Source organism: Magallana gigas, chromosome 3 (genome assembly GCF_963853765.1).
Source record: "Magallana gigas chromosome 3, xbMagGiga1.1, whole genome shotgun sequence".
Taxonomy (NCBI): domain Eukaryota; kingdom Metazoa; phylum Mollusca; class Bivalvia; order Ostreida; family Ostreidae; genus Magallana; species Magallana gigas.
In genome coordinates this window covers 39,054,304-39,080,494 of record NC_088855.1, presented here as the reverse complement: position 1 = coordinate 39,080,494, position 26,191 = coordinate 39,054,304, and the positions used below count along the sequence as shown (strand labels likewise).

Sequence of the window (26,191 nt, the reverse complement as noted above, 5' to 3'; positions counted from 1 at the left end):
TGTAATCCAAGTATATCTTTAAGAAATTTTACATGAAATTTTTCGATAACTGAAATATCTTTCAATGAGAGATCCACTCCCCATATTTCACAACAATAAAGAAGTACAGGAAGTACAATAGAATCAAAAAGTTTTTCTAAGAGCTTACATGGATTATCAATACCAATTACATGTAATATGAAAATTTAACAGATGGATGGATGAACAGACACACAGATTGACAAAAAAAGATCAGAAAAGTTCACTTGAGTAGAGTGAACAATAATGGTGGCAAACAGACTCAGGAAACATAGGCAATCACTAGGCATGCAGATAGAACCAACAAACTTGGTACTCTTGTACAAGAAATGTGCTATATATGGCAGCCTGTCCTGTCTTTAAAGTGATCGACTCATTTGTCATTTCTGATCTGAGGGGGAACACATTAGATGCATATCATATCATTAGGTACATATCATATCATTAGATACAGATACATATCATATCATTAGATACATATCATTAGACACATATCATTCTATATCATTATGAACATTTTTAATCAGATTAAATTCATTGACAGATTACTTTCAAATCACTCACTTATTATGTTTGCAAAATTAATGAATAAACCACCAAGAAAGTCCTTTTTACCGTATTTACAAATTGTCATTTCTTACAAATTACATGTAAACAAATCATCCTAAAAATTCTTTAAGAAATTTCCTTAGTTCAGTTGAAACAAATTTCTTTTTATTACATATTACTGGTAAGCGATTTGTTTGTGAATCATCTGAAAATTTTTACTTGCATGGGCATATTTTCAAATCTTACTAGGATGGCATCAGGAAAATAAATCACACAACAACTAATTATACAACAGAAACAGCTAAATCTAATGGTTTGAGTCACATTATACCGTTATTTTCCATTATAAAACAGTTATTGTCAAAAAAAATTCACCAAACATTTTTATGGCATATTTTTCTCATAAGATTTTCATACGTCACACGAAACACACATTGTGTTTGTGACTTCATATTTTCATTTGTACTCCATCACATTGATTTCACTCAATGTAAGTGGTGTATAACTTCAGTTTTGCCTCCTGTTTATGAGAATTTTGGTTATTCATACATTTATCTTCTTATATTTACATTCTACTGTGTTTTTCCATTAAATTCCGTGATGTTTAAATGCCTCTAAATGCAACACCTATTCACTGCGTATGAATTTACATGTAATTTACATAAGTAGTTCTCAAACAGTGATTTCTATGTAATCGGTTAAAATATGTATTTCATAAATGTTGTCAAAACACCATGTTTTATAATTATTCAACAAAACAGTTGACTTTATTGTTAAAAGCAACATTTCAATAGTTATTTTTCATGGATTATATTTTCATGCTCGTCGATCTCATCTCAACGGTCTCTGTGAAAACCAGTTTAAACCGGTATTACAAATCAGCTGTTCTTGCTGTTACTAATTTACTCCCTCCGTGGTCTTCACTTTATATCGATTTATTTCAGTAAACAATTGATTTCTTCAGTAAGGGAATGTAAATATAAGCATTAAATGATTTATTTTTGACGTCGTCGTGTCAATAACTGCCGTCAGGTGAGCAGACAAATTATCATAACGCGCTAATGCGCGTTATTCAATTTGTCTGCTCACCTGACGGCAGTTATTGACACGACGACGTCAAAAATAAATCATTCAATGCAATATTGTAAGAAGGACTGTGAATGACAGCATCATCTAGCCGCCTAACTAAAATTCATTTTTTGAAAATTGTCTAATTAAAGTTATTTTTTTTAAATAATGTGAACATTTATTATGACATAAGTCTACAGACTGAAATACATTTCAAAAAAAAAAATTTGCTTTGTAAATTTTCAAAAAATAATTAACAGATATGAATTAAAATGAAATTTTACTTTAATATCTAACGTAAACATATGATTATTAAGTTTTGATGCACATATCGGCCGCTAAATAATATTTTCCTCACTCATAGAGACCGATTTTAATGAAAGTAATCTACCAATGTCATTATGATAACTTAACAAAACTATATGATGTGATGGTCAGACTAGTTTGAATACCAGCGCCATACAGCTCAGTTGGTAGAGCACCTGACTAGTGATCAATGGGGACTGGGTTGGAATCCCAGTGTGGTCCCATCCCCTTTATACAATTGGTGCCGTGCCAACCCCTTAACTCCTACCAAGGGATGAGGGCAAAGATCATTGAAGGGGAAGAATGTGACGGTCAAACCAATTCAAATACCAGTGCCAGATAGCTCAGTTGCACATAGAGCACCTGACTTAGACTTAGGGGCCTGGGTTCGAATCCTGATCTTGTCTGTCATTAGTTCTCCCATCCTGTTACAATGAATTTGCTGTGCAAATGAAACTACCACAGTTATCAAGAAAGAGTTCATTAACTTATGTAAATAAGGTCTTCCGTTTCCAATGGAAGACCTTAATATAGTGATTGTAGTGTTTCTTCTTATTTTTTTTTCATTTTTTTTTGTCCACAAGATTTCTCTGAGATGGCTGGATAGATTTTCTGGAAATTTTGAGGAGTGATGGAAATTGATAATATCTCAAGGAGTTTTTTTCAAAATTCATTTCTGGTCGTCCGTTTCCTGTCCCGTGTCAAAAAACCTTGTTCCCTCGAGATCTCAGAATCGGCAAACACTTGAACATCTAAACTTTGTGGGATGATAAGACCCATATTTGTAGATGTGCTTAAACTATTTTGTTTTGTTCATCGTAACTTCCGGTCGTCACCAGAAGAACTTCAAAAATAAATATTTTTACGCATTAAATTTTTTTTCCTTAGAATAAATATATAAGAATAAATCTATACATAGGTTATCTATGCCGATGTTTTATCAATAAAAAAATTCTACTTCCGGTGAGATATCTCAATTATCCCAGGAAGCTTTTTTAAAACACATTTTGTACCCACAAGATCTCAGAAACTATATTAAGTGATCAAAGCACAAAACTTTCATGGATGATAGACATTTAATTGAAGATGTGTTTAACTGGTTTCATTTTGTCTTCCGTCACTTCCGGTCCAAATAGGAAGAGTTCAAGCAAATCGAGCTGTTTATCAGTTAAACTTTTTCCAAATGCTATTTGTAGTTACATGTAGCTCGGTGAAGAATAAATGTACAAAAAGCAAGTATACAAGAAATATTTCACATTGAGCACTTCCGTTTGTCTGTTACCTGTCCCGAGACAAAAAACCTTATTTCGACGAGATCTCTAAAACGGTAATGACTTGAACAACCAAACTTTGTGGGATGATAGAACTATGTATGTATGTACATGTGTTAACACTATTTTGTTTAATCCGGTGTAACTTCCAGTCGTCACAGGAAGTACACCCAATTTTCATTCTTTAAAAATAATTTGGTTATTTAGCATGAAAGTAACCTTTTAGCCATAGAATTACAAAAGATTATCTACACATGGTAAAAAAAAAAACCCAAAAAAGTTCTACTTCCGGTGAGACATCTCAAATAACTCAGGTAGCCTTCTTTTTTAAAAACAAAGTACCCACAAGATCTCAGAAACTGTGAGATATCAAGACACAAAACTTATATGGATAATGGACATTTGATTGAGCATGTGTTTAACGGGCTTCATTTGGTTGTCCGTCACTTCCGGTTCTCACTCGAAGTGCTCAAGCAATAGAATTTTTTTTTAACTTTAGATTTTTTTAAACATTTGATCAACGTGATGAACAGTAACGTACCGTAGGTAAATGTACTAAAATATATTTTTTCCATTTCTTAAATCACTTCCGTTTGTTCGTTTCTGGTCCCGAGACAAGAACCTTTTCTCAAAGAGATTTTATAACTAACAAAACCTTGAACATCCTAACTTTGAGGAAAGACAAAACAATGTATGAAGTTATGTTTACTATGTTCTGTATGATCCCGCGTAACTTCCGGTCGTCACAGAAAGTACTCAAAAATTGACATTTTGTCTTTTTGTTTTGTTTAACTTAGAAATAATTTCTTGGAAATTCCTTTACAGTATATATTATATCCCTTTTCTTTTCACAAGTTAGAGAATTAAATGGATTTTTATGTGCAGATTGATACATGAGGAACGAAAGACCTTTTTGTTGCGATAGCAACAAGAGTCTAGTTATTTTTATTGTTGTAGCTTAACATAAAATTATTTCAATTTTACCCATTCAAAAAAATAAACATGGTTTAACAAACAAAATTAAATAAATGATTTTATATTAGTCTGAATTTTACAGTAAAAATAAGAAACTAAAAATTTTTATCAAGTGAAAATATCCATTATAAATAGTTACGACGAAAAGAAATTCATATCATAAAATCGATTAATATTAGCATCAAAACGTCCATGTGTAACATAACTAAAAACAGCACAAAAGTCGCTCAGACCGAAACGCATCATCGTAAACCAACGGATGATTACGCGTCATTCCTCTCTCCATCATGGGTGATGAAGAGAGGAACAACGCGTAATCAACCATTGGTTTCCGACAACGATATGTCATATATACTTCTTTAAGAGCGAAACGTCTAGATACCTACCTTTCTACAGCTCTTGAACTTGCTTAAAACTCAGCACCGCTCGTAGATGGGCTCGGTCACACAGGTACCTGGTATGTAAACCCTTCGATTTCGTTACACCCAATTGCACACCTGAAACTCTTGGCCAACTTGTTAGTATTCCCTTTGTGGTCTTTGGAATTCATGCATTTTATTCTTATTTCATGTGCATATTCTGTTTGTAAATTATATTTTGACCAGTTTAATTGATGTTTTATAGTATTTTTCTGGTTTGAAAAAGTGCGTAAAACTTGATATGTTCATTGCGAACCGAGTAACACGTACGTCCACACAGGTGAGACCTCTACAGCAAAATACTTTAAACTGTTAAGAGGTCTGCAGCTTAAATAGGAGTTGTAGGGATAACGGTGGTGAGAGAAATATGGCGGACAGTGCCTATTTACGAGCGGTGTTCAGCTTTAAGAAGAAATATCTCATCAAATATATAATATATTTAGCAGCGTGTGTCTTTAATGTTATTTAAATAAAATGTTTTGAATTAAAAAAAAATTGAAAAATAAGGTTTGACCTACATTTGACTGGCTTTCTGAAGCAGCCAGTAAAAAGGCTTATCCATTTTAGGAACTCTTTTCTAAAGGAGGTAAAAAAAATGTAAAACGAATTGAAAGCGCACAAATGGCGGAAAGCATGGAAAAAGCAGAAGCCGATAAAACAATTGAGGAGGAGTGCGATGAAAAAGAGGATACTGAGGATGCAGAAATGCAGTCTGATTCCAGCGAATCAGAAGTTGATAATGATGAGGAGGACGAGGAAGCAAACAAAAAGAGACTTGAAGAACTTCAGAAACAGGTCCCTCTAATATAATATTTGGTTTTTATCTAGTTTTACGTCGCGTCTCTTCCAGCGTTTAAACTTAATCTTGGAGGCAGTTGGAGGTTGGAAGATGATTATCAATGAAAATTTCTGTTTATTTTAATTATATTGTAAATACTGAATTAGTAACAACACGTCGTATTTTTGTTACAGTTTATTTTAAAAGAAACATGTCCAGTAAAATGTCTATATAGCTGTATTTACCTACCTAAAGTAACTTTAATATGAAAATGGTTGGACAATTGGACTGAGTGCAGTTAACATGGTGCAGTTTGATTTTTGTAGAACAATTTATCAGTTTATATGAAACACACAGGTGATACTTTTGTACCTGAGGATACACTTCCTACAGTGAGGTCGCCTTTAACAAATCACTAAGTAAATTCGCGTTGATAGTATGTAACCAAGCCCGAGTTAAATTCATAATACAACATTGTTTTATTGTACCATACTTGACTCATAACATCATATATATCTTTCCCAACAACCAATAATTGAACAAAAATTATTGCTGTACTTTGATGAACGATGTTTTCTCCTTTAGCGAATCATTTTCTCCATTACCGAATCATGTGATATACAGCTGATTTTTTTTGGTTAGGGACAGTGTCGAAATAAGTTTTAATATGCTTTAAAGCATAAATAAGAAAAATGGAAGGCTAATATTTTTTTTCATTTTGAGTGAAGTGTTCATTCTATTGAATCTGACAATTCATGAAAAAATAGCTATGAATTCAATGGTAAAAAAAATGACTGCATGATTTGTAAACTTTGATCCACCAATTTATTAGAAATCATTTAGTTTTTAGTCATTGTAAGTCATCAATATTGTTAATTTTATGAGATACGTGTACATATGAACATCTTTTCATGAAATTACAAAGAAATATACAATGGATCGAGAAAAAAATGACATACGAGGGTTTTCCAAAAATTGCGTAGACAAGTGACGTTTTTCAGTTCATAGAACTCACAGAATGATGAAGTTTGTGTCGCAACGGGTTTAAGTAATTTGCATTGAAATTAGTGTCGATATTAATTAAATACTGTACCAGATTGGGTTTTTATAACATATGTGTACTACATCATAGATTTAAAATAAAATAAAATACATAAAATTGCCTAGAAATGTGTTTAGCGATTGTATAGTTAAGCAACCAAAAAACAAAAACAGGACCAAGTATTGACATCCAGCAAAGAAAAAAAAAAAAGAAACCTCCACTGATAGAAATGGAAGAACAAATATGGGGAAGACAGACGTTTTGAATCGGCGATCATTTGTACTATGAAATATTTTAAAATGAATCTAAAAATGTATAGTGAATGACTGAATGTGCAAACTGGATAGGTGTTCAAGGAAAATAAATATTTTCCATGACCTGTACATGTATGGAATCAGCGATCATTTGTACTTATGAAATATTTTTAAAACAAAATTAAAAAAGTATAGTGAATCTGCAAACTGGATCCATGTTCAAGGAAAATTATATTTTTAGGAAATAATCTACTGAATGTCATCGAATATGAATAACTATAATTTGTAAAGCATGGGTTTTTAAATCAATAAATATTTGTATTAATACAGGGAATTGGGGAAACCAAAATATGGTTGAAATCATAATCGAATGGAAAAATGTTCTAGAAAATGGGAATGAGATGTGTTTTTAAAATCTTTTATTGTTGTTTCTGGGTTTTTTTTTTATTGAAGCAGATGTGCAAATAATCTTAGCGGTATCAATAAATTTTGACATAATCCCTCCATGATCCCCGCATCTCGGTGATTCGTTATTGGTACCCTGACTACCCACAATATTATAGCTAATATTATTATTCTCTGATTAAGAAAATGTTGGACGCTTTCAGTGCTTGTAGACAGATAATTTTTTTAAACATCTGAACCAAATATGCTTACATACAATGAGCCGTTCACATCAGAGCTCGATCAACCGAAAAGTGAAAGTAGTCAGCTGCACGCATGCTTTTTGTCTGCGTCTTCAAAAAGCTTGTTCATGTTTGTTTAGAAATTACGGCATAAAACAAGATAAAATTTAATAATTTCATGATAAGTAATTAAAACAAGAATAACTCTACATAACAGGATATGTTAAGTTAAGTAATAAGTATTGAACCTAGAAAATAGAAAAATACAGAATTGTTTATCTGAAAGTGATTCGTTAACGGAGACGATTCGTTAAAGGCAACCTCACTGTATATCTTTAAGGAGAAAAGGGTTACAAAAAGGGTACATTTTAAAAGCATTTGAAAATAAAATAGCAAATTACCCAAGATACTTGTAGGTCACTATGTTACAGAGGGTACAATGGTAACGCTCATTCAATCTTTATTTTATCTTAACAGTTTTTCATATTGATATTTTTCGCCCAAAGTACTCCTGTCTCAACTCTCATTTTCACTGATTTTCATATATATATGTGTTACCAACAATCCTTGCTTTGCGTGCGGCTTTGCCCGCGGTGCCTCTCGCTGCGCTCAGTATTAAGCTATTTTTATGAAATTTTAATTTCTATGCGAAACAGATAAAAAAAATTGCAAGGAATTTACAACCAATGTTTGCACTGGGTAGTTTTTAAAAAGCAACTTAGGGCAAAGATAATTAAAACATCACTTCTTTTGAGCAGTGTTATTGCAAATCTAGCATGAAAGTTTATGCTACGACTGATGTTTCAATGAGTGATGAGTCAGATGACACTGTCTAGTCAGTGTGTATTACAGTTGTGATTCGCAACAAAGATTCTGATTGTCGCATTTATATAGACCTGCCCATTTATCAAATGCATGTTGAGAACATGATGCTAACACATTGAAACAAATGTTGCAGAAAGAAAACTCATAATAATGTTGTACTCACAAGTTAAAAATTACAGTCGAGAGTTATTTGAGAACAAACTGGGCGATGTTTAGTACATGTGTAAATGATGTTGGTGAAAAAAAACAAAGAAAAAGTTCTCTAAAAGCAAGGATAGGGCATACAGATTAAAGTCACAGATAGTACTTTGCTCGTCGAATAATGTTATTCAGTTTATTGTGAGGATCGAGATTCGTCAGAAACTCTTTAGTGAACAAATATATTTCATGTTACCATTCAAAATGTACACGTACAATATCTGGAATATAGCATAAGTTGGAACAGAATATTTTTCCTCACAAAAAGCTTGCTGCAAAATGTAGATCCATAAATTGTTTTCTGATCAGTGTAAAGTTAAAAATTATCGCTTCACGTAAGTACAACTTTTTGTACAAATGCTCATTGAAGAAAAAAGTATGATTGGATAGCTAAATATACCTACTCAAGGTAGGAAAATAAAGCTATGTATGTAATTCAAGCTATGTTGCTAAATCTAATCAACTGTGTTGTGCAGATTAATGTGTAACATTACATCACTACGGGACAGAAAGAAATGTTTAGTAATGAAGATTTTTCATCAAAATATCTGTTTGTTTAGTACGATGCTTCATTTGATATCATTTACCAGTGAACAGGCTCTGGGCTGGGTTTTGTTTGTTATTTTTGTTTTGTTTTTTTAATGTTGGAGATGTCTTTTTAAATCTTTACCTGTAAATGTATTTATGGTGTTGCACTAGTTGACTAAATAAATTAACATACTATGAAATGCAGTGATGATTGAATAGTGCTCTCAATAATCAATAGTAGTCAGGTTTAGCTAAATATTGAGTTAAAATATCAAGTAAAGACTTCATTTTCAGACCCATTTTAATATTATTAAAGAAACTTGATGAAATGGAGCCATTTGAACAAGAACTTGAGATTTGGGTAATTGTGCCCTGAAAATAGAAACCTGACATATATGTAGACTGTCTATTTCATTGTCAGCCATTTGGGCATGGCTCTTTGAAATCAACAAGATTTGTCCAAATCAAGTGCTGTTCCTACCAAACTGTGAATATTTCACTTAAAGCCCACCAGCATGATTTTCAACTTGTTCATGTTATTTGGATGCAAAATGTTGATAGCTACTTCCTACCAAAAGTCTAAGGTCTTGTCAAGCTGGCTCTAGCTTTTTTTTTCATCTTTATGTATTTATTGAACTGTGTTTTTGATATCTGACAGATAGAAGAAAATACCTACTTTTACGATGGCCATACAGAGATGATCAAAATACTGCGTAATACAGGGGAGCTAGAAAAGCTGAGGGAGGCCCGAGAGAAAATGAGCCAGTACTTTCCATTGACGCAAGGTACATTTCATACTTACAAACCACAAACCAGTATCTTCTCCTATTTCCTAACACCGAGGTTTTAAAAATGGAAAAAGAAAAGCCATAACTGCCTATCTGTATACAAAATATTTAACAGTTGCTACAAGGTAACCCATTGAAGTTATATTTTTACCCAGCTACTGGTACCCAGTATCATACACTTGATCGGTTGCACACAGCTATCACTTAGAGTTATCAAGAGTTAAAAATGAAATATGTATATAAATGGGACCCAGGTTTTACTTCGAAAGATCAAGAACTTTGAGAGGTTGGAGTTAGAGAGATCAAGAGTAAATAAATTTGCTGAATTATATAGAGACAAGACTGCTGCTTGGACTATCTTAGATCTGAAGTTGATTGGAGAAAATTTTTAATGTTAATGTTTTTTGGTGCAAAAATAAGAAGCTCTTGACTTTTTCCTAGCATCATAAGATTCCCTTTAAGTCCATGAAGAAGTCTGAGAGTGAAAGAAGAATTATTGTGGCATCCTTCCAATAGTCTGGCAACAAGGAGTATTTGATTTTCTGATGTATTTACTAATAAATCATTTTTAAAAAAGCGTATAGATAATTGACAGATACTGCTTCAAGTAAGGGGTAATGAAACTTGTCTCTGTCTTGTATCTGTATGTTTTGAAAGAGCATGGTATATCTGTGATATAAAAGGATAACCTTGAAGCAGCCTTTTCATGCCTTGTGAAGAGATGGGTAATCATGATGTTTGATCATGCATGTGTACAGAAGTGATGAACAGGATCCTGTCTGGTCTTGGTTTATATACAAACAAAGAAACATGCATATTCCTCGAGTGTATGTTACACTCTTAAAGTGCTTGCTCTTGCTCTCATTCGAAGTAAACTTAAATTGAAGAGATGTGTAGATTCTTTGTTATTTCATTGATTATTTTGATATTTTACTTTCAGAATTATGGTTGGAATGGCTCAGAGATGAAATTCCTTTGGCAACTGATGAGAAAGAAAGAAAACATGTTTATGACTTGTTTGAAAGAGCTGTAAAAGATTATCTATGTAAGTACATATGTATATGTTGAATTCATACAGAGGAATTGATTTTTCTTTTTCTCACATCCTTTGATATACTGGTATGTCTTCTAGATATGATAGCAATATAAAGCTTTATTTTGTAATTTTCAGCTGTAGATGTTTGGTTGGAGTACGTACAGTTTTGTATTGGAGGAATGGGACAGATTGATGGGATATCCCACATTCGTGATGTTTTTGAGCGGGCTTTGGCAACTGCTGGACTCCATGTGGCAGCGGGTTCCAGTTTATGGGAGGCATACAGAGAATTTGAAAATGCTCTGATGAGTGGATATATGGTAAGTCAGGATAGAATTTGTCTTGATTATTTGAGGTCCTATTGGTTGAATATGGTAAGAAATAATTGAGAAACAGTCAGGAAATGAGTGGAACAATGAACCAAAGATTGAAATGTATGTGATGTTGGTTTTTTAGCCTCAGCCAGGACAAGTAGCAACTCCAGAGCAGGAGGAGAAATTCAACTCTCAGCAGGATAGAGTAGTCTCCCTTTTCAAAAGGCAGCTGTCTATTCCTCTAATGGGCAAGTTTCTTTCCTTACTTTAGCTTGTAGTTATTCTAGATGCCAAGTGATTCTGAGATTTGACTGAGTAATTATACCGTGATTGAAAGGTGAATCAATAAGCTTGAAATGAAGTTTTTGTGCCTTAATTGTTTTATAGATATGCAAGAGACCATGAGTGAATTTAAAGAATACTATGAGGATGAAATAGACGATGGAACCAAAGAGGCCTACAATAAAGCTCTTGAGAAACTTGAAAAATTGATGCCATATGAGGAAGCTTTAGTAAGTGTGTTGTAATACCCTTACATGAATTGGGTGACTGTCGAATTCACTAAATTGAATGGGGACATACAATCTTGTGAAATATCAATTGCGTAATGTCATTATTCTTGGGAATAAGAAGAACCTCTGAACTTAAATTCTGACCTTAATAGTATACAGTGACTAAATGAAATTCTAAAATCTAATTCTGAAGTATGAATTGTATACTGTAAAATTCTAATTAGATGCGAGGAATTAATTTTTGCGTAAAATGGTGAATTCCACATCTCGTGGATTTTAAAATCTTGCTTTAATTTTTCAGACTGATGTAAGCTATTTAAAAGTAAAATTAAAAAAATTGGCTATGTGATTTTTAACTCTCGCAATTTGATGCAAAGACATTGAATTGTGGAATTTTATAAAAGTACTTGCATAAAAAAAGGAATCTACAGTAGATTAAAAGCTTTTATTTCACTCTGTTACTATTACAGACAGCAGCTGAACCTCCCAGGTTGGATGCCTATTTGTCCTACATTGATTATGAGATGACCCATGATGATCCAGCCAGAATTCAAAACATCTTTGAGAGAGCCCTGCAAGAAAACTGTTTAAATTCAGAATTGTGGTTGAAATATGCAAAGTATCTGGTGAGTAGTAAATTCAATTTTAAAAGTGAGGGACACTCTCTTACTATGAACTACTGTCACGTTTTATAATTACATTATATTATGAATATGTTTTACGTTGTTTTGTTTTTGTAATATTTTTGAAAGGATCACAAGAGACTACAGGTTGAGACTTTAGTCTTAGGGATGTACGAGAGATCTGTCAGGAATTGTCCGTGGTGTTCCCAGTTGTGGCAGAGATATGTTCTGGCTATGGAGAGATTTCACAAACCTCAGAAAGAAATCAAAGGTAGACTTATCAGTTTAAATGTTTCTTCTACTACTGTAGTATCTCTTGTGCTCAGTACATTTTCGCTTCACTCAGAGACTGAATATTTCCTTTTAAAAAGGATATCGTGTTAATGCTAGGTAAATCTGTGTACTCAAAGAATATTTGTTATGTACAAATGCTAAATTAGTCGTTGTGTAAATCTGTTTCCTCAGAGTTGGTGGACAGAGCCCTACAGTGTGGTTTTAACCCGGGGGCTGATTACCTGGTTGTGTGGAGTACTTACTGTGATTATCTACGTCGAAGAATCAAATGGAACCAAGGTGAACATCTTGCAACTACTGTATTGTCTCTTGTATTGTACACACTCATGTATAATATGCACCCCAAAAGTTACTATAATACAAGATTACAGGTACATATACCGTATTTCACGGAATTTAGGTCGATACTTTTTTCCCCTGACATGTGGACCTCGCCCTATTCATCGCTTCGCCCAACTTATGTTTTTTTTTTTTTTTGGTTGGAATTTTGCAAAAAATTATGCAACCCTCCAATAAAATCATGAGTGTTTACTATAATACTGCTTGAATTTCTGTGTAAAAATCGTATGGATTTTAATCAATATACTGTAGTAATTTATCATTTAAACAAAATTAAATGTAAATAGATTTATTTCTTCTTACATTTCTTACTTAGATCACTGACTGAATCATTAAATGCTGTCGTGCATTTTGATCGTGTGCTTACGATAACAGGAAATCGATTTCGCGTGGTAAAAGTAAAATGAGAACCGTACAAAGGGTAATTACGGGGGGAAAAATCGTCGGGTAGATATAAAAAAAAAACAATTTGTTTTCATAATAGAATTCATGAACAAGTTTTTTTCTGTATATTTTTAACATAAAACTTTCGATGAAATTTTAGCCAGGTGTCTCTGAAATCAGTCTGGGTAGCGCTGACTTTGTTTATACACAGTTGAACTCTCGGCACGTGCTACTCGTGCCTGCAGGCTTCAATAAGACCAGAGGTTGACTCGTGTGTATATACACAGTAAAAAGTCGCATAGAGACACAGGGTGGCATGTGCTACCGTAGTCATGCCTCCAGGCTAGGTAACTATCCCCCGGTTAACACCAGTTTGTACACATGGCAGGGAAGTAATAAAAAACGATCTTAAATTAAAACCGGCTGTACTGAATTATTTGGTTTGAAAATTTTGACGCAATTTCAGACATTTTCTTACGATGTTTTCAAGAAATACATTTTATTTCCCTTTTGTTTAAAACTGTGAAATAAGATTAAAGGCTACTATATGATAACGTTATTGGTTTAAACCATTTATTCATTAGAACTAGCGGTAATTTTTCGACCAATTCTTCGAAGTCGACCTATTTATACTTTTTTTTATATTATGGCTAAAAACGGCCTCCTTCGCCCAATAAACCGTATCGACCTAAATTCCGTGAAATACGGTATTTTGAAATCTGGAGCCTTCTTCTACCACATTCTAAATTAAAGTACATGCTAAAATAAGATAATAATTTGGTATATCTAATTTTTTAGCTGGTATGTTGCTTTAAGAGAATATTCATAAGTTGCTGTTTCTCATTAAAATGGTTTATTCTCTGTGTGTTTTTATAGACCATGAGGAAGAACTCGATTTATTCAGGATAACCATTGAGAGCGCTGTCAACTTCCTAGCATGTAAGGTTTCTAGTTCCATTTACAACAGAGTTTTTCTGCAGTGCTTCTTGTTAACATCTAAAATCTGATGATTGGAATTTTTTTACTTGACAGATTATGGTGTAGAAGCTGACCCCAAAGGAAGCTTACAACAGTTCTGGGCAGTGATAGAGGTAATGTTAGGGATGAATTGTTCTATAGATCAACTAATTATGAATGAAACACAAATTTTGACACACTTGATTTTCTTTATCTACCTGTACATTTTATAGGTGTTATAAAAAGACTTATATTTCTGTTACAGGGCAAGTTTTGTGGAAATATGACTAGGGCAAGAGAAATCTGGACTGAAATCATGTCAGCAGGCAGGAATCATGAAGCAGCTCTATGGCTAGATTATCTCAGATTGGAAAGGTACATTGTCTGCATACAGAGCTTTATTATAACTGTATTCAGATTCAGTCAATGAAATGACAAACATGTAGCAATGCAGTAATTTGCTAATGTAAATCTTGTACAAAAAGGTATATAGTGCATTAGATTTGAGTTTTTTAATCAATGAATGTTATTAACAGGGCATATGGTGACAACAAACACTGTCGTAAGCTGCTGAATCGAGCTCTCAATGTAGTGACAGATTGGCCAGAAGCTATTGTGGAGGCAATGATCAACTTTGAAAGGGAGGAGGGTATGAATGCAATATATTCAAAGTACCTGTATATTCCTTTAGATTAATATTTATGTAAGTTTTATAAGCTTATAATAATTTTTTGGATGATGTACATGTGGAATATGTTAATTACAGGAGATCTGGAGCAGTATGATGCAGCAGTTACTAAATGTGAAGTGCACATGGATGCAGTCAACAAGGAAAGACAGGTGATGAAAATGAAGTTGAACTGAATTAGAAAATCGACAAGGGGTGTTTTACATGTGTAATAAATGAATTTACAATTCCTTTTCTTGTACAGTGATTTTTGGGAGTTGATTTTTAATCAACTCTCCTATGCAGTCACGCGGACAAACCGAAAGTGAAACAGTGTTTGGACCTCAGCACAAATCATTGCTCCTGACAAGACTTAGTTCTTGAAAATAATTGATGAATTCGATATAATGTATGCTAAAGCATTTTTTTAAACGAAAATTATTTACAAATACCTTAAAAATAGTCAGATTTTAAATGGTACGAACAATTTAAATATTTTTTGTAGTCGTGTGTATTCCTACGCCAGAGTTCAATATAGTCTCGTTCAACTCGACGCTCGGCTGTCTCCGTAAACCCTTGTCGGAGATTTACGGTGTCAGCCGAGCGTTTGGTTGAACGAGACTAGAGTTCAATATAAAATAATTGCTTGGGTCCATACAATTTTCGAGAAATATTTCTACCACTGATACATAGTTTGATTGAATTAATTTTATCTTTAAATATTACTTAACATGATTCATATGGAAGTTTCTCGACATTCTAGTCGAAAAAGTTCAAAAATTCATATTATAAAAATATGCGTAATTCAAATTAGAAACTACGTATACATGTACTTGTCATGCCAAATAACATATCATTGATTTTAAAATAAATAAACATCGACAAAATCAACTCCCGTCAGTTCTTCAGTACTTTGATTCAAGTTTCTTATTTTGATTATTGAATATTTTACAGGAAGCTGAACAAGAGGAAAAAAGACAAAATAGAAGGATAGAAAAGAAACAAAAAAGGTTTGATGCCAAGCAGAAAGGGAAAAAGGGTCCAGGACAGAAAAATGACACAGAGAAATCCCCAAAGAAAGTCTCTGAAGGAAAAGCAGGGAAAAATGAGAACAGGAAAAGAAAGGTGGTGAGAATCTCATTGATAAATCCTCTCATTTTTGTGTTTATTGCAGAACAATTTGTTTATCTTGATGTGTGTGGAATCTATAACTGTTACAGAAGAATTTGTTCATCGCATTGTACATCAAGTATTTCATACATTATAAGTTATAATACAATTTTTTACAGTCACAGGAAGAGCCGAATGATTTTAAAGTACCTGAGGTACCAAATTCTAAAGGACCACCCCCTCCTGGATTTAAGGAACCACCTCCTCCTACAGGGCAGAAGGGACCTCCACCCCCAGGTTTTAAAGGACCACCACCCCCAGGGTATAAAGGAGCAGAACCTGCAACCAAAAAGCCCAAAATAGGTACATAATCTGCTTTTAGTAAAATAGTGAAATATATTTTTTCCTTTTTTTTTCTTGGGCCAAAAAAAATTAATGATTTGTTTCTCAGGCACCGCCGCATCAGAAAAAATCATCGCCGCATCAAACTTTTTTATTGTTATTTTTCTGGATTTTTTATATCTTATCATTATCGGTTTTCTCTATTATGGAATCTATGTTTACAAACGCTCAGAACAAATGCTTGTCTCTGTCAGTGAAAAACGTTATTTTATCTGAAACATCTACCCAGTGACCAACCTAAGGGCTACCTGGGCTAAATACAACTTTATGTAAATATAATTACTCGCTTTGTGGTCAGTAACTTCGCCAGAATTTCCTCAGAAAGAGAGGTTGAAGTTGCCCTGTATTCTGAGTTCACGATCGTGAAAGTTAACTCCAAATGCAATAAAATGATAATCATCTAATTCAAAAGACATTTTCATAGCCAAAGTTAACCCCTGTTGTGATTAATAACTAGCCACTGTCTTATCTTCAGAGGTTATAAATACTGTGCACTGAAAATTACAACCGATGTTTATCACTTTAGGTGCTGATATTAAAATTAGTTGGTAACTTGTAATTAATTAATAACACTGCCAAGTTAGTGCTAAAATAATCATGAAACCGTTATCTTTAACTCAAAAATTCTGTACAACCAACTATATGACGGTTGTAATTGGGTCAAAGGGTTGGACTAATACCTCCAAAATACACTTAAACACATAGACTGATTTTGTTTGTCATTTAGCCAACACAATTACGAAACATTTCAGCTACAAAATGTATGAATACACATGATAAATTAAATTTAAAAAAATTGGATAAAATTTTAAATTTTTTAGGAGTTGTTTTATTTTTAATTGACTTACTTCTAATCAAATTCAAATTAAGGTTGAATCTGTGTATATAAATGTATTATCATTAGCATTATGCCATTGTCAAAGAATGGAAGTCTACCTGATTTCTCAAATTTCTCCCTATTTTTCTGTGAGGGAGAACTTCAGAAGTGAAGTCTCCCTAAGCTAAGTTTGCTCTGGGTTGGTCCCTGTTAACACAACCACTGAAATTTCTTTGTTATCTTCAGAAATTGAAGCCTCTGTGATATTGCATAGAAACAGGAATAAAGGACACTTGTATTGTTTGAGAATTTTATGATGATTTATTTACCTTTCCTTGATTTCTGTCCTAAAGGCACTGAAGATTGATAAGAAAACACCCCAAATGAATGCTTTATTTGATAAATTTTTATATGGCAAATTCAACTTGTAAAATGCCATAAGAAGTCCCCTATTTCAGTTTAGACTTCTGTGGAGGGGAAAGATGGGCCGCAAAATGAAGCGGGGCATAAACCATTTGTCTTGTTTGTTCATATGCAAAAACTCAACCTTATAAAAGGAAACAGAACAGTTTAAACTAAAAAGAACAAATTAAAACAAATGTTTAAACTTTGCCAATATATGAGCTTGATGAATATCTGCTGATGAGTACACAAATAAATCATATAATATGGGTTACCATCATTGTAAATTTTGTCTTAAAAGAAAAAAAAAAAAAAAAAAAACCTGCCTGCCTTATCAACATTTCAAAACTTTGGCCCGAGAAACTAATGATTAATTTTTTTTGGCCTTACAAGGAAGGTTTTTTGAAGACTATTTTTGTCAAAGGTTCGTATATGATAAAGACCTTAAATGGCCATTGAAATGAGCAATATAATTTGTTATCTTTACTGATCTAAACTTATATTGAATAGATATACCGGTATTTGTTAAGGTTATACATAATTTCTAACTTGCTCCAATTGCCTTCAGTTTAAAATATAACATCATAAAGTTAACCCTTTTTTGTAAATATCATTTTTCGCATAGAATTGCTTATTTTCAATCAATTTTTCTTCCAAGAAACATTTAGCAACTATTTGATAAAAAAAAATTTCATCAAAACATATCTGGCCAAGACTAACTACTGCAAGTACATGAAAAATAAAAATTTGGTTGTTCAGAGCTTTGCTATGTTGAATTACCAGAGATGAAATTTCAGAAAAATGAAATTTTTTGTCTTATTTTGACTGAATTGCATGATAATGCCATTTCATTTCTGATGTCATTAACGAAGCAGTAGTTCATATTATAGCTGAACACCACTCGTAAATAGGCACTATCACACAGGTACATGGTATGTAAACCCTTTGATTTCGTTACATGCGATTGCACACCTGAAACTCTTGGCTGACGTGTAGTATTCCCTTTGTGGTCTTTGGATTTTATGCATTTAATTCTTATTCTATGTGCATATTCTGTGTATAATTATATTTTGACCAGTTTATTTGATGTTAGTATTTTTCTGGCTTGAAAAAAGTGCTTAAAACTTGATAATTTCATCTCAAACAAGTAACGCAGAGAGGCAAGATGTATGTCCACATAGGTGAGACCTCTACTGCAAAATACTTTAAACTGCTAGGAGGTCTGCAGCTTATATAGGATTGTAGGGATGACGGTGGTGAGAGAGAAATATGGTGGACAGTGCCTATTTACGAGCGGTGTTCGGCTTTAATGAGACAAGATGATGAAACTGTTCTGTGAAAAGAAACATTCTAACAGTAGTATACATGTTAATGAAATGCTTCGATCTGCTGTAGATGAAACCCCCAACAATGGAGCTGGAGGGGACAGTCCAACCACGCACTCAGATTTTGTGGAAAAAGCAGAACAGGATCCAGACAAATCCAGACGCACGTCCTTTGTCAGCAATCTGGATTACTCCATAGATGAAGACAGGATTGGTCAGATATTTGCTAAGGTAGAGAACAGAACAAATAACAAGACAAAGAACAGCACATCTTTGTTTACAATAATACAAATGTATGGTGTGAAGTCACATTTTGATGAGAATTTAAGGATCACTTAGGATTTTCAAGGCATACAAGTTAAAAATTACACTAAGATTTATTTTAAATCTCTGAAATGTTCAACAACATGTATGAAAAGTACATTTAAAAGATACTAGATAGCAATGAATCCTTTTATTCAAGAGTTTTTGAATTGCAGATTTTGTTAAATATAGCAGACATATATTTCATTCCTTACAGTGTGGTGAGATGACAGATATTCGATTAGTGAAAACAATCAAGGGAAAGTCAAAGGGATATGCTTATGTGGAATTTAAAGATGAGGTAAGCATAGAATTGTAATTTTACTTTTCTTGAAATCATAAAACAAGAACCTTGCAAGTGGCCTTCCTCAAAAAGTGTATTTCTTTACTAATGTTTCCCTCAGTTTACTATTTGACTCCTTGACATCTCTGCAATTCTGTCTGTTGTCTGTACCGGTACATTGTTTTTTTTGGATGCTTTGTTTAGTTGTGTGTGCTTATACATTATAATAAATAACTTGCTTTAGTTGGGTGTGCTGGAAGCTCTGAAACTGGACAGGACGCCGATCGAAGGCCGCCCAATGTTTGTGTCCAAGTGTGAAGACAGAAGCCAGAAAAAGGCTCAGTTCAAGGTAGGGACATGTGTCATGACTTGTGCTTTTATTATGATGATCAAATCAACTCTGAGAAAGGGTCTAATGTGTTATTGAATTACAGGGAATTTATGTTAAGGATCACATGCATTAAATCTGTGAGAAGTTATGTTTCTAAAATTATTGACTATACTTTGAACTCTATCCAATTTGAACTTTTGAATGTCTCAGCAATTCAGCAGTATCTCGCACAAAATGGCTTCTATCATGAATTCTTGTAATTTTTAGCTCACCGAGACGAAGTCGGGGGGAGCTTATGCTATACCCCCGGCGTCGGCGTCGGCGTCGGCGTCCGGACCTGGTTAAAGTTTTTGTTGCAGGTCCTGTATCTAAGTAATTACTAGTCCTATCTTCACCAAACTTGCATGGATGATGCATCTGGACCTACTTATGGACTTGAAAGACTTGGATTCTGAATCTGGGTCATGAGTTTCAGATGCTGGGGGAGGTTAAGGTTTTTGGAGCAGGTTAAAGTTTTTGGTGCAGGTGCCCTTTGATAGCAATTTCTAAGTTATTACTGGTCCTAAGTTCACCAAACTTGCATGGATGGTGCATCTTATGATACTGATGCACCAGACAGGCTTGAATGCTGAATCTGAGCCATAGGTTTCGGATGCTGGAGGAGGTTAAGGTTTTTAGAGCTGGTTAAAGTTTTTGGAGCAGGTGCCCTCTGATGATTATATCTTAGTTATTACTAGTCCTAACTTCACCAAACTTGCATGGATGGTGCATCTTATGATACTGATGCACATGACAGGCATGAATGCTGAATCTGAGCCATAGGTTTCGGATGCTGGAGGAGGTTAAGGTTTTTGGAGCAGTTGCCCTCTGATGATTATATCTTAGTTATTACTAGTCCTAACTTCACCAAACTTGCATGGATGGTGCGTCTTATGATACTGATGCACATGACAGGCATGAATGCTGAATCTGAGCCATAGGTTTCGGATGCTGGAGGAGGTTAAGGTTTTTAGAGCTGGTTAAAGTTTTTGGAGCAGGTGCCCTCTGATGATTATATCTTAGTTATTACTGGTCCTAACTTCACCAAACTTGCATGGATGGTGCATCTTATGATACTGATGCACCTGATGCTGAATCTGAGCCATTGGTTTCGGATGCTGAATGAGGTTTAGTTTTTTGGAACAGGTCACATGTTTAATAGATAATAGTACTATTTCAAACTTGCATAGTTGATTTAACTTTAATATAAACGAATCGCAGAGGTAGCTTCAGATGCAGAGCCTGATCTCCAATATCAAGGATGCTAAAAAATATATCTTAGTTATTACTGGTCCTAACTTCACCAAACTTGCATGGATGGTGCGTCTTATGATACTGATGTACCTGACAGGCATTGATGCTGAATCTGAGCCATAGGTTTCGGATGCTGGAGGAGGTTAAGGTTTTTAGAGCTGGTTAAAGTTTTTGGAGCAGGTGCCCTCTGATGATTTTATCTTAGTTATTATTAGTCCTAACTTCACCAAACTTGCATGGATGATGTATCTTATGATACTGATGCACCTGACAGGCTTGAATGCTGAATCTGAGCTATAGGTTTCGGATGCTGGATGAGGTTTAGTTTTTTGGAACAGGTCAAATGTTTTATAGATATTAGTACTATTTCAAACTTGCACAGTTGATTTAACTATAATATAAATGAATCGCAGAGGTAGCTTCAGATGCAGAGCCTGATCTCCATTATCAAGGATGCTAAAAAAATCTCCTACCTCACTTAAACCTGCTTGATAGATGTGTTTGTTGTTAAATGATATAACATGATTCCTATGATATAGTATTACATGTATATGATATGATACACTATTGTTTTATATGATACAATGTTATATCATATTGTTTATATGATACGATATGATATTGTATCAATTTTTTTGTACATTATGATATGATATTGTGTCATGTAATTGTTATGTATAGTGTTGTGTATTATGATACAATATTGTATAATATGATATTGTATTATATATTTAATATTTTATCACATGATATTGTTTCATATGATATTGCAATATGTAATATTGTATCATATAATACGATATCGTATAATATCGTATAATATGATATTGTATAATATGATATTTTGTTTATATATTATATTATTATATCACATGAAATGTATTATATTATATGTAATATATTATATTGTATTATATGATACGATATTGTATAATATGATATTGTATCATATAATATATTACTATATCACATGATATTTTATCATATGATATGATGCAATGTTGTATCAAATCATATGATATAATATCATATTATGTATCAAATATGATACAATAACATACAATACAATATCATACTATATTATACAATATAATATCATATGTTACAATATTGTGATGTTTTATGTGATATGATATTGTAACATGTATTACTATATTGTATCATATATTGCATAATGATATTGTATTATGTGATCATATACAATAATGTATAGCAAGATACAATGTCATATTATATGTTACAATATTATATTGCATAATTATTTATTACAGTATTATATTGTATTATATGATACTATATTGTAAGTATCATAGGATGCAATATCGTATTATATATTATTGTATTGATAAACATTGTATCTTATAATACCGTATGAATTGAGCATATGATTTTCATACAATTTTTTTAACATATGATATACGATATTGTGTCAAAACAGTTTCCATGAATATCCAAGATCATTAACTATGATTTTCATATCATATGATAAAGGTGGTCTCATAATGGTGATGCCTCATAAAGGTGATGTCTCGTCTCGGTGAGCTTTGTAATCTGTGATTACCTATGTTTAATTATCAGAGGGTACTGTCATCGTTGTGTGTTCTGTTAAAGAATATAAATGAACATGTATGTGGAAGACAAAAGTTGATTTTTGGGGTCAATAGATTAATGGTATATGAACAAATTCATTGTAGTTTATTCATATGTATATATACATATTGTAATTTCATGTTCCTTAGTTTTCCACTGCAATGGAAAAGAACAAGTTGTTTATTAAGAACCTTCCATTCACGTGCTCAAAGGATGCTCTCATCCAAATCTTTAGCGAGGTATTGTATAGATAATTTACTTATTTCAAGCTTTACCTACATATTGCAATTTTTACATATATGCTGCAGTGTGTCAGCGTTTAAAACTTTGAAGTGTTTATTTACAGCATGGACCAGTGAAGGAGGTTAGAATGGTCACCTACAGAAGTGGAGCTCCCAAAGGGTTAGCTTATGTTGAGTTTGAAGATGAGGTATGCTTTTCTTTGATTGTTCATTTTAGATTTGAGATTTATATAGCGTGTAAAAATATTAATTTATGCCAGGTGATTTTGAAAGGTTTTACTGTTTTTATAAAAATTCTTCATTCATGAAATGAATTATTCCTATTTTCTACATAAAAATAAGAATTAAGTTCTGACTAGAAAATGCTGAAGATCACATATATATCTAGCATACATAAAAAAATCTAAAGATTTTACATGGAATCTCTTTTGGTTATAGCAAGATGCAGCAAAAGCTGTGATGAAGACAGATGGACTAAAGATTGGTGACCATGAGATTGAGGTTGCAATCAGTAACCCCCCACAGAGGGGTACCCCCATAAATGTCCGGGAGGAAACGTCATTTACTCCAACACTAGGAGGAGGGAAAAAGGAAACAGAAACGTAAGGCCTTTTTTTTTTAATTAGTTGTTTTACAGATTTTTTTGGGGGGGAAAAAGTCCATTGGGTGGCTACAAAAAAAAAAAAGAAGAAGGTTCAAGGTTCAAAGCTTTTAATATGCAGCCATTTAACAAATGAGTCTTGGAACAGAATAATTTTTTCATTTTTTTGTACCAAAACTCCAAAGAATAGACAAGGGAGTGTCGGACGGAGTGTAGGTTCTGAGATCAGCTTCATTGGTTTTAGCTAAGATTTCATCAACCGCAACGTTCTGTTCGCTGATGACACCATATATCGCATCGCCAACAGTCTGTCCATCTTTACATTTCGTAATCAAAGTACTGAAGTACTGAAAGCCGGGCTCTTTTGGTGTGTCTTTATGCATATTGTGTAGTAAAGACTGAAAATCTCTCTCTCTCTCTCTCATGCTTTTAATGTCAGCAAAGTGTCAGAGAGTGACCAAATTTTGTAAGCGGCTATAAGCAAAAAATATGTCTGTCTAGTAGAAGTTAAAAAGTTCAACAGTTGCTGCCTTGAATTTTGCAACTCATTATATATTCAATCCCCATTTCTTCATCGCGCAGCAAAGTAGTTCATGGAAATTCATTTGCATTGTATGTGTCCAAAATGCATAGTAATGTTTTAAAAACATGTTATTAATAAGAAAACTAAAAAAGATAGACAATTCATTCGAAATTTAAAAAAAAGAAACAAAATGCCAACACTTTTGACAAAACATGGCTCTTTGTGTAACTATTTGGTATAGCGGAAGCTTTACATTGACGCTGTTTGGTTTTTTGTTTACTTTTGAAGTTGTGCTATTTATAGTAACATTGGCGATTTGCCTGTCTATAGCCAGGACTCTGCTTTCAGCAGAGCCCGGCTAAAAACCGTCCTACATTAACTATTATCCTTAAAACATTTAAATTCTGTTTTAAAATAAAACGCGTGAAATGCTTCACATGCCTTGTTTTTATTTCCTCGGTTTACAAAACGCTTGAATCATATCTACTTAAAAACTTGGTGCTTTAAGCGTTTACGTGATTTTGATCCGGAGTATGTAAAATCAAAATAATGTACGTCCATTTCCAGATTTTTTATAATGATTGAAGTGGAATTCGGTCAGCGGGGAAAAAAAATTGGTTGATTTGAATTTTTTTTTTTTTTCAAAACTGCAAAAAAGGGGGTAAGCGGATACATAAAACAACTTATTAAAAAAAAATGTCCTAAGGATAGATTTGAAATTTTGAGAGAGAAATGATATTGTAAAATATGCCTGCAGAAAAACGTGAGGGACAAACTAATATGACTTGATTTAATTGTAATTGTCATTCCAGATTTTTCATTCATTTTCACATGGCATCACCCTGAGACAATATCTAGATAGAGGAATTTTTGTTAGAGTAAATAATATTTAGTTTACAATACTATTGGTTGACTGATTTTAAAATATACATGAAATCTGAATGGCAGTTTAAGTATATATGATATAGAATTTAGATAACCATTTTTATAGTCATGTTAGTTGTAAAACTGATAGAGTAGCTGTGATAAACGATTATGAGTAATAAGAGGCCCATCGGCCACATTGCTCACCGGAGTAACAATTTTCAACTCTGCCCCCAAAAGGTAATTTTCTATAGTTAAAACAGTCCAGTACAAATGGCCCCTACTCACCTCTATTAACCTTTTAACCTAAGGAGTAATTTTGATTTGAATATTCTTCAAACTATCTGTCTTCCAATTACCTTTTCATACACTTCTTTTCTTCAAAGTAATTATTTGCTTTTTATTTCCATGTATACTTTACCCCCCCCCCCCCCCCCCCCACTTGTGGCTCATTTTACACTTAAAGGATCATAGTGAAAATAAATTTGAAATATCATTCAATCTTAGTTTTTATGGCATTAGTTGAGCTGACATCCATCATTGAAACTATGTATTGCTTGCAGCCTCCAGGTTCTTGAAAGTAAAGTTCATTTTTAAAGGTTTTAATAATCATTTCTAATATAAACTTTGACCCCTCATTGAATCCCCCTTCCGACCCCTAGGAATTCATAGCCTAACAAGCTTCAATCGTCCAGTTCATGATATTGGTTTTAATATTACTTGATATTTTGCTCTAAATAAAATTCTTCAAAGTTTCTGCAAGATATTCCATGAAGTTTTAAGTAATTTTAGTATATGTACATTTGCCACCCTTTTGGAAGGGAGCGTAACCCCTAATTTGAAAACAGTTCATTGTGAAGACCTTCACAGAAGGATTTCTCAAATTAGTTTTGATTGAAATTGGCTCTGTAGTTCTAAAGAAATGATAAAAATATAAAATGTCCAAAGTAGTGACTGCGACTTCATCAACAGACTTGATGATTTAAAAAAATCTCCAGAGCTTTTGGCTCAGGTGAGCAAAATCGTTTGTTAATTCTTTTGCTAAAAAAATTTTGATTTCAAACTTCAGGAGAGGAAAGGCGCGTACTCAGCTGTCTCTGGTACCAAGGTCAATACAGCGAACTCCAGCCCCCTCCAAGGGAGCTAACCCCAAGAGTAACCCCTTGCCATCCTTGGAAGCAAACGGACAAGCGGCAGCTAGTGCTACAGCCACCAAGATGAGCAATGACGATTTCAGAAAAATGTTACTGAAGAAATAACTTTATATGAAGGATTCAAACATTGTTAATTATTTGTTAATGTCTCTGAATAAAGTGCTTAGTGTTATGACTTTT

The 26,191-nt window shown here is 33.3% G+C and overlaps 2 protein-coding genes across 3 annotated transcripts in view; one reads left to right on the top strand and one right to left on the bottom strand.

Moving 5' to 3' along the window:
- The window catches only part of LOC105328305 (phosphatidylserine decarboxylase proenzyme, mitochondrial), a 14,608-nt gene extending 9,394 nt beyond the window's left edge, over positions 1 to 5,214 (bottom strand). The window contains exon 1 of the mRNA XM_011429231.4: positions 5,125 to 5,214. Within this exon, the coding sequence (XP_011427533.3) occupies positions 5,125 to 5,168 (44 nt within the window). The 5' untranslated portion in view covers positions 5,169 to 5,214. The remainder of the gene's footprint in view (positions 1 to 5,124) is intronic.
- LOC105328438 (squamous cell carcinoma antigen recognized by T-cells 3) lies at positions 5,197 to 26,191 on the top strand. Of its 2 annotated transcripts, none has more exons than XM_034481502.2 (23): positions 5,197 to 5,401; positions 9,516 to 9,642; positions 10,586 to 10,690; positions 10,817 to 11,001; positions 11,138 to 11,243; positions 11,383 to 11,507; positions 11,978 to 12,133; positions 12,260 to 12,401; positions 12,596 to 12,703; positions 14,024 to 14,086; positions 14,180 to 14,238; positions 14,370 to 14,479; positions 14,641 to 14,753; positions 14,871 to 14,944; positions 15,726 to 15,896; positions 16,061 to 16,244; positions 18,898 to 19,058; positions 19,348 to 19,431; positions 19,658 to 19,762; positions 22,777 to 22,866; positions 22,974 to 23,057; positions 23,308 to 23,471; positions 25,927 to 26,191. In XM_034481502.2, the coding sequence occupies exons 1-23, from the start codon at positions 5,228 to 5,230 to the stop codon at positions 26,114 to 26,116; spliced, it is 2,880 nt and encodes a 959-aa protein (XP_034337393.2). In that variant the 5' UTR covers positions 5,197 to 5,227; the 3' UTR covers positions 26,117 to 26,191. The 2 variants fall into 2 exon arrangements, with proteins under 2 accessions (XP_034337393.2, XP_034337392.2); XM_034481501.2 differs by having other exon boundaries at positions 5,198 to 5,401; positions 15,726 to 15,899.